Source organism: Barbus barbus (assembly GCF_936440315.1).
Source record: "Barbus barbus genome assembly, chromosome: 5".
In the NCBI taxonomy this organism is placed as follows: domain Eukaryota; kingdom Metazoa; phylum Chordata; class Actinopteri; order Cypriniformes; family Cyprinidae; genus Barbus; species Barbus barbus.
In genome coordinates this window covers 9,005,587-9,015,557 of record NC_136733.1, presented here as the reverse complement: position 1 = coordinate 9,015,557, position 9,971 = coordinate 9,005,587, and the positions used below count along the sequence as shown (strand labels likewise).

At 40.9% G+C, this 9,971-nt stretch overlaps 1 protein-coding gene across 1 annotated transcript in view; it reads right to left on the bottom strand.

Moving 5' to 3' along the window:
• Positions 1-6,800: 6,800 nt before the first annotated feature.
• LOC306869604 (disks large homolog 4-like) overlaps positions 6,801-9,971 on the bottom strand; it is a gene marked incomplete at its 5' end in the record, with an annotated part of 207,293 nt that continues 204,122 nt past the window's right edge. The window contains 4 exons of the mRNA XM_079416402.1: positions 6,801-6,922; positions 8,514-8,605; positions 9,342-9,454; positions 9,540-9,712. Coding sequence (XP_079272528.1) covers positions 6,816-6,922; positions 8,514-8,605; positions 9,342-9,454; positions 9,540-9,712 — 485 coding nt within the window. The 3' untranslated portion in view covers positions 6,801-6,815. The remainder of the gene's footprint in view (positions 6,923-8,513; positions 8,606-9,341; positions 9,455-9,539; positions 9,713-9,971) is intronic.

Here is a 9,971-nt window from a genome sequence, read left to right as displayed (position 1 = left end):
GGATCGGAGACGAGCAAGTCTCTATCTCCATCCTCACCTGCTGGATCCCGCGACCGCTCCCTGAGTCCGGAAGCACGCCTAAGGCAAAGGGGCAAAGGGGTACGCGGCAGCAGGTCACGCTGGGTCATGTCTGCACACCATGGCGGTGTTGCAGGCATACCAAGCGGACCTGCTCAAGGAGTTGGATGAGGGTGAGGGAATTTCTGCGGAGGGCATAACCACTGATTTGTCTCTCCGCGCCACCAAGGAGACCGCCCGTGCCATTGGGCGGTCTATGGCAGCCCTGGTGGCGGCGGAGAGGCACCTGTGGTTGACCCTGTCGGATATTAAAGAACGCGGCAGGGTCTTCCTCCTGAACGCCCCACTGTCGCCTTCCGGCCTGTTTGGTGACGCTGTTGACTCGGTTGTCAGCAGGCACCAGGAGGCGTTCCAGCGGTTTCTTCCTCGCCGCTCTCCGGCTCTCGGGGCTGCTGGGCGAGAGCAGCCCCTGCCGCGTGCTGGCTCCTCGCACAGGGAGGCGCAAAAGGAGAGCATGGCCACTCGTGCGCCTCCTCGTAAGAGGGGTGGAAAGAAGGGTGCGCGGCTGAGGACCTCTCAGCCTAAGCAGGATCTGCGGACCATGCTTCAGGCGAGGAGGTCTTCGGCCAAGAAACCCTGATGGTGGTGGACCAGGGCTTATGAGGGTAGCCCCCACTGGGGTAGAGCGACGATCGCTGCATCACACAGCGGTCGTTGCCCCCCAGCGCCCTCAGGAGATCGTTCTGCCAACCCTGCCACCTACGGTGCTTCAGGGCGCAGCGGTGCTTCAGGGTGCACACATCTCAGTCTCTTTCGCCCAGTATCGTAGCGGAGCTGAGATGTTCGCCACTCCTTCGGGGGTCTCTAGAGCAGCTGGTTCGGTCGTTCCCTGCCGGTGCGCCGCTTCAGGGCACCGAACTAGCCGCTCTGATTACACCAGAGGCCAGTCTCGAGAGACTGGTTCCCTTAATAGACTATTTCGCAGCGTGGAAACTACTGCCAAATGTGTCTCGATGGGTCCTGCGCACTGTAGAAAGAGGCTACAGAATCCAGTTCGGTTCTCGTCCGCCTCATTATAACGGGGTGATTTCCCATTTGGCGAAAGCCTTTCTATACCCTCGTGCAGGGTATGTCCCCAAGGTTCCTTCTGTCACACCACAGCCTGTCGTGCTGCAGGCCTTTAGTCCTCCTCCCTTTCGGGGACCTGACCAGCTGGGGCTAAATCGTATGTGTCCAGTGCGGTCCACGCCTCTGACCTTTGTCAGATTTTATGGCCTGGACATGTTAGCCACTCCACGTTCTTCCGTTCTCTTGCCCTAGCTGTGCTCCGTATGGATACACACAGGGCAGGGATTTGGAAGTCTGGTGCCGTGGGTATCTCGTTCCCCAAAGCGTCTCCTGACGCAGCTCGAGTTCCTGAAGAGGAACGTCTTAGGTTACGTATGTAACCCCAGTTCCTCGAAGGAACGAGACGCTGCGTCGCGAGGCCACACTTCCGGCATCCCTGCCAGCGCTTGCTTCATTCTAGAAGCTGACGCCGGTTTTCACCGCACGTGCTTTTATACCAGCTGGTCATTACGTCACCTCGCCCGTGACGTCCCTCCCATCCGTTGGACAGATTTCATTGGTATTCAGAGCCGGTTACGCTGTAGGCGTTCCCCCCGAAGCGTCTCCTGACGCAGCGTCTCGTTCCTTTGAGGAACTGCAACCCGGTCTCATCCCAACTCGTCACATATTGACGCTTGGTTTTGGCGTCGCTTTTTGACGCTCAAGGTACCCCTTTAGCGTCACTTTTCGACGTGAAGGGAAGGTACCCCTTTAGCGTCACTTTTCGGCGTCGATATGCTAACGCGATATTGGGAATTTTATCGTCATAATAAGGTTGCCATTATTGCATATATGTAGGGGTGTGATTTTTCAATGTAAACTTTCAAAATAGTTTTATTTATATGACTTACACAACCGCTGCCCGTAAACCTACCATCTGTGAACAAAATGCAAGATATAGGAGGCAGATGCAACTACTGTCATAATTTATTTAAAAATGATTAATATATGCTAAGTGTTTCCTATTTAAAAAAATGGAGGACCATTCACGTCGAAAAGTGATGCTAAAGGGGTACCTTGAGCGTCAAAAAGCGACGCCAAAACCAAGCGTCAATATGTGACGAGTTGGGATGAGACTATGTTAGGAACTGGGGTTACATACGTAACCTAAGACGATTTCTCTAAATCTGTTCTGATGAACAAACAAACTTATCTACATACTGGAATACAATATGCATACTGCAAAAAATAGTATGCATAGTATGGTAGTATGCAACTGAGATTACAGCCACACTGTTATTACCCATTCACACCGTAACAAAAGCTTCAACAGAACACTTGTTAACATAATTAGTTTTATTATTTTTGTAGCTAATTTACAACAAGCATCTCACTGAAATTAAACATTTGTATAATCCGATACTGTCATTGGTAAATCTCTCTTTTAAGATAAATCATTTAAATATACTTTGCATCAGATGGCATTGTTGTATTTTCATAATTATTCTTTTTTTTTTAAATAAAAGCAATATGTTCAATCTGTTCAGGATAATTAGAATAATATGTTATGGCAAATACAAATCAATAAAATACATTTGATTCTTTCAAATAAATAAATTCAACTCATAATTCATTCTAGTAAGAGTGGTCATATATTTCTCTTGGTAATATATTGTGTGTGTGGTGTGTGTATGTGTGTGTGCGCACACTTGTGTGCAGCTCATACAAACCGCAATATACGCTATTCTTTTTAATTTCTTGTGTGACCAATAATATGATTTGGGAAATTTATTTATGGGCTATGTTTATAAAAGTATCAGTATGTGTAATGCGTGCAAGTTAATTTTTTCTTTTGTTTTTTATTTAAATTATTATTATTATTTAATTTCACAGTAAAGTTTAATTTTTAGTTTCAGTTTTCACATTTGATTGTGTGCAGCTCCACTTTGGAAACCACAACAAAAGCGTCTCAGTCTTCACACAAAACTCAGATGTAAACAAAGCAGTAAACAATTAAATAATTATATAAAATCTATAAATAAAAATAACGGCAAGAAAAGAACTGTCACTGCACTCCAAACACACTTAAATATTGAAATTCAAACGCAAAAAGTCAAAAGAAAATAAGTGAAAGTAAACAAGCCACCGGATAGCTCTGTATTCCTCTGCCTTCTACCAGAAACCCTCTGTTGTTCATCACGTCTGATCAAATCTTCCCTTTAATAAGTGCAAATGTGTTTCACTTCATTTTCTTAGTAGACTAGACTCTTTTTTGGCCTGACACAAACGGTGCCAGTTTTTTCAATCACAATAGTCTCAATCAAAGTCTGTTTCCATAAATCACCATAGTAATGTTCATGACATTGGTTTACAGGAAATCTCACTAAATCAAATGCAAACCCCTGGACCTCATTCTGGACAAACCATCGTTTTCATCCTTACTTTAGACCTTGAATATGACGCCCTCTGAGCTCTGTATCGATTTTTACCGCATTGCTGTCACGACACAAAAGGGTAAAAAAGACAATTTATCATTCTGCCATTCTCATGTCGGCCAGGGTTGAAGTGGGCGCTTTGTCAACACTCAGAATTATGGGTAAAATTGTTTACAAATGAGTGTTTCGCTCTGAGAAGGGTAATTAGTTGGAGGCAGGCTTGGCTAGGCTAATTATTCTCTGGCATTACAGCCATTAATTTATCTCATCAAACATAATGAACCCACGATCGTATTCCAATTAAACTCCAGCATCATTAAGACCCGATCCTTTTCACTTCGGTGATGGCAGCATCATCGACCCACCAATTAACTGGTGTGATGATGTCCACTGACTGGCCATTGAGATGCATCAAAGTAGCCTCATTGGTCTGATAACAAGAGTTAATTATAATCTGATACACAGCATAAAAAAACTTTGTACAATACACCATTTTCCTGATAGTATTTGTGTGTGTGTGTGTCTGGAGAGTTTAGAGATGGGCTGAATGAAAGACCAGTAAGGCTACGTTCACATTGCAGCTGAATGGGGCAAACAAAAAAATCACATTGAATTCAACTCTGATGATTTTTTTTGAGCCATAAACGCCATGTGACTAATCACTCTGGAGTCACAGAAAAATGAATTGACGTTGAAGATTTTTCAACCCCATCTTATGAGAAAACATACGTAACAATTTCACAAGGTGGCAATTTTGTATGAATTCATACGGTGTAGATTGTACGAAAACGTACATTTTTTTTTGTTTGTTTTTTTTTTTTTGAAAAAAGCTCAAAGCTCCACCCCTAAACTTAAAGTGTTAGCTCACCCAAAAATAAAAATGCTGTCATTAATTACTCACATTTATGTCGTTCCAAACCCGGAAGGCCTTTGTTCATTTCAGAACACAATTTAAGATATTTTTGATGAATTCTGAGGGTTCTCTGACCCTTCAGTTGCGTTGCTGTTTATGGAATATTCCCAGGTCCAGAAACGTAGCAAATAGTAATTTATTCAACAATTCTTGTCCCCGAGTTACCTTCTTCCGCCATTTTGGAGATACCCCAGAACGTAATCAGGGCAATCAGCATGGTCTATGTTCACGATAAAGTGCGTACATGCTGAACGTAAACAATGCTGATTACGTTGATGACGTTCTGGTGTATCTCCAAAATGGCAGAAGACTCAAGGACAAGAATTGTTGAATAAATTACGTTATTATTGTTTTATTTGCACACAAAAAGTATTCTCGTTGCTTCATAAAATTAGGACTGAACCACTGATGTCACATTAACTATTTTATCTATGTCCTTGCTGTTTCTGGACCTGGGAACATTACAGTTGCATTGCTGTCTATGGGAGGGTCAGAGAGCTCTCAGAATTCATCAAAAATATCATAATTTGTGTTCCAAAGATGAACGTAGGTCTTCCGGGTTTGGAACGACATGAGTGTGAGTAATTAATGACAGCATTTTCATTTTTGGGTGACCTAACTCTAACTGTCAGTAGGGTGATTGCACGAAACTGTATGAATGGGTTGGTACAAATTCATACGAATTAGCCACCAATTCACCAAAACATAAAATAGTTACAAATCGCCATGAGATTGTGTTGTATTTTCTGATGACACCACAAATACGTACACCGTCCCAATGCCTTCACGAACAACTATCCTGAGCTTATATGAGAAAAGCATTCTCCAAAAAAAGGGCCACTAACAGAACATCTACTATTCTACAATGAAATATTTGAGAATTTTTAAGTTATATTTCATTCAAATAAGCTACTACTTGTCATAATATGATGCTTGGTTTATCTTTGCTGTGAAAAAGACAGAGAACAGTGAAAACAACCACTGGCATGGAGGAAGGCAAGGTGCTAAATAAATAACAGATAATAAATGAATAAATAATTAAATATCCCAATATAAATACTGAATATATCATTTATAATATTTTTTACAAATTCATTTAAATCAATCATTTATATATATATATATATATATATATAATGAATTGGATTGTGGTGTGAACGTAGCCACTCCACTTAACTGAAATCCTGTTTGAAAAATGGCGAAAATATTACATTTGAAGCGGTTTGATAATTTACCGATGACTTCAAGATCTAAGCATGGCTAAAATTCGTTACATTATGAGAAGATTATGGAAGAGCCCGATATTGCACATTAAAGAGCAGCCTGGAGCCATTGTGTTTGAGAGCTGTGGCACTCAGGGAAATAATCCAACCGAGCAAATAAATTTCAGCTCAAAGGAAAACATCAATCTGGCTGTTGCAAGAAGATCCAGATAGAAGAAGGCAAACATTACAAAATCTATGTTGGTATGTGTCTAAATGTGCATGTTTACATGTAAGCGCAAAAAAAATCAAAGAAAACAGACCCCGGAATATCAAGCGTGTGGTTTTCTATGATGTGCAGAATGAAAGTCACAGTCTGCGTCTTCCCGTTTTTCTTCCTTATTATCCATTCAATGTGATGAACTAGCTGCAAACTATTTAAGGGGAACATTCGAAGGACTGAGGCAAACGTTTTCGTTTCGCAAGCTCGGTACTTCCTGCATTTCAGGGAGCACTCGTCAAGCACTTCAAATTTCTAAAAGGAATTAAACGCCCTTGATGCTGATAACTGTGGGTGAACGTCAGTCTCTGAGTAGTCGTAATATCTTTGATATTGAAGATTTCAGCGCATTATTGATACTGATAAATATACTTCATATTTCAGTTCAGTTCTCCTTTAGTACTGTAAAACGAGCTCCTTTGATCAGGAATAGCTCTTGAACGTCTCATTCCAGTAAAAGCCAAGGCGGTCGCTCATCTCTCTCCACTTCCTGTCTTGTTCGGAGAGAGCGAGAGGGAATCTGACAATATACTAAATTTCTTTGTAGCATCCCAGTTCGTGACAGAGTAAAAACAGCTCACCAGTCCTGTGTGAAAGGACATTATTTAGAGAGAAAGCCAGAAAGAAACAGAGAAGGACTGAGAGAAAGGCAGAGAAAGGAAGTTAAAAGCAGAAAAAGGAAGTTACAAAGCAAGGAAAAGGAGGAAAAGAGAGGCAGATGCGGTGGGGCCAGCTCCTGTGCTGTTCCACTCCATCATTTCCTGGTGTCTCTGTGACTTCTCTCCCTCGCTTTCACTCTCTCCATCTCTCCCTCTCTCTCTCTGTCTGTTTCTCACAAGCTCTACGAGTCGGAGCTCCACAGTCCAGGGCAGGCAGGCCAAATGGTGACTGGGCGAGGTGGTTTGGCTCTGGGTGGATTCTCACAGACGCTCCCTGGTGGGAATCCAGATATAAGGCCCTGACTGCTCCTCGATCACAGTTTTCACCTTATGATAAACCTCCTCGAAGCTGTCGCCCTCCACAATCGCTGTGATACAGAAAGAGAACGGCAGGTATAAATCATTGCAGGATTTACTCGAATGAGTTATGCAAACTGATCAGCACATGTGTGATCTAAACTGAACTGAAATCCAACGGGCATTTAAAAACAGCGAAAGCATTACATTTGAAGCAGTTTGATAATTTACCAATGACTTCGAGATCTAAGCATAGATGTACATTGAATGGGCATAATTCTTGCAACACAAGCACAATTTTTGTGTAAAATGAAAAGTTATGTGAAGCAGTTATACACTGTTGTAACTGTCAGAAAAATTGCAAAAACTGTACCTACAACCACATTTAACTATGGCAGTACCCTTAAATTGACAACTTTGTAGCATATCTCCCCCTGAAAGATGCATATTAGTACCTTTCAGCAGTAATATGTATATGTATATTGAATGAACTAAAATGTACCTTTTCCGAGTATGGCACAAAGTTGTCCCTTTAACGATAGAATTGTACAATTTTGCACTTTTTTAGATTATGTGTTATAATATAACAAATTGTTGCATTAATGTGACGTCTGTGTAAAAGTCAATAAACTGTTTAGTGAAATAGTTCATCATAACTTGCATAAACTGTCCAATTCATACGATGCTGTTTAAATCAGGGGTAGGCCTACTTAACAAGGGGGCCTATGGAAATTTCCAAGGGGACATCAATATGTCTTAAAATTATTTAAAATATGATATTTGTCATCTTAATAGTCCGCCTCAACAACTTTTTCTTTGAAGAATAAGGGTCGCAATGGGCGTGGAAAATCTAGATATGTGAGGACTAAAAGGGCCTTTATATATATATATATATATACACTCACCTAAAGGATTATTAGGAACACCATACTAATACTGTGTTTGACCCCCTTTCGCCTTCAGAACTGCCTTAATTCTACGTGGCATTGATTCAACAAGGTGCTGAAAGCATTCTTTAGAAATGTTGGCCCATATTGATAGGATAGCATCTTGCAGTTGATGGAGATTTGTGGGATGCACATCCAACAGGTGTTCCTAATAATCCTTTAGGTGAGTGTATATATATATATAAATCACATGATTTACTTAGTGGAACAAGCTGACTAGCCTCAGTTGATTCTGCAGCCAATTAGATTGCTTGCTCAATATTTAAATAGTCTGGTTCAGTGTTTGTTGTAAGCTGGTCCTGCAGCGGACCTGCATCTCAAACCTGCCACCTCCCCTGCTCCACCTGTCTAGATCTGCTATGGGATTTATGTATCCCTATTCATGCAGCAACAGAATATTTGACATGCTCACAGCAGCATGTGTGTGTATTTATTGGCAGTAGCAAGTACATTCTTGCTCTGCAGCAGCAGTATGCGTAGCAGATCTAGTTCGCCAAGACCAAATACAGTACGTTAACACTGTCATAACACTTTTTTATGCTAAAACTATTCAGAGAGTTGTCATGATTGAAATATAAAAGTGTGATTTCTAGACCTGGAGAACTCATGTAAATAATAAAACTCCATGTCAGTTGCAGTAGGTATTGCCTAGTAATTAATAAATGCATGAGTTTTCCTCCAGGACAATAGAGGCCTACATGTGAGACTGTCTTACCAGAGAAACATTCCAGGAAATCTTGCTCCAGTTTAATAGCGCGGTCCATACCTTTCCTGGCTTGTTCCTCAGTTAGACGTGTGTTGATCTCTCTGGATAAAACAGCAGAAACCCCATCAAATGTCATTTAAACAGTGTTTTTTCTTTGGTCATTTAACTGTTGTCAAACAGTGTTGGTTAAAGTTACTTTTAAAAGTAATGCATTACAATATTGCGCTACTCCCTAAAAAAGTTACTTTACTTTTGAGTTACTTTTTAAATCTGGGATGGCCTTGCTTGCATGTTTTTAATATAAAGGTTTATATAGGTAAAAGCCCTTTCACAACAAAAATGAAATGAATATGCCTCAGGCTAAAGGAAATGTAAGTTCACGTCTGTACAGTAGAAGGCACAGCTCAAACTGTTCTGGATTGCATGAAGAATAGGACGCAGGAATAGCACACTTTTCAGCAATAAAAAAATGAAACACAAATGTTACATCTATCTAAAGTTATTTTTTGCTTATTAGTATGGTTGAATTTGATCATCGAAAGTCAGAAGCGAAGACATTGGTTAATATAATGGGATTAACTACATGAAGGATATTTGTGTTATTTAACATATATAATTATTGCAAATTTTTGTCATACTGTCATATGTTATTTATCTGAAAAGTAACTCAGATATTTTCTTGTAAATTAAAAACTAATACTTTACTATTTATTCGAAAAAAAGTAATCTGATTACGTAACTTGCGTTACTTGTAATGCATTAACCCCAACACTGTTGTTAAATAGGACAATTCTGAGTGGATTTGAAGTAAATGTGTAGTTGTTTGTCGTTTCGTACAGGACGTTCTCCAGTGATTTGGGCCGTACGAAGATGGCGATTGGGTGAAGCTGTGCAGCCTGTAGCCTACGAACTGCATTTGCGGACACATCCAGAATACAGTGCTTGCCCTGCTGCTCACAAACACACAGGCATCCATATTAAGATTTACAAAAATGATACACAAGTTTATCGTTTTGTCCAAAACTCAGATCTAACCTGTTCCGCCACCTCTCGGACGCTCTGAACGCTGGTTCCGTACAGATGACTGTTGTACTGGCCCGCCTCGATGAAATGATGGTTCTGAATGTCTTTCTCCATCTGTTCCCGCGATGACACAAAATGATAGTCCCGCCCATCCACCTCATATTCCCGCTTGGGTCGTGTCGTATCTGAGAAGAGCAATGACATCATCTTGTGAGTATGACATCAGTTACGCTTAATGTGACAGCTGTGTTAAAAATGGCTAATTTTGTTTGAGCTTTTTATTCTTATAAGTGAAGAGACTCTTCATAGAAAAAAAAGTTTCTGAAGAGGTTTTTTCAGCTACAACTGTGATAGCAAGATTAGATTAAATATGTATAGGGCCTTTTGACTTCCGCAATGTAGAAAATGCGGACAGAATTATGAAATCCAGTCATGAAAATGGAA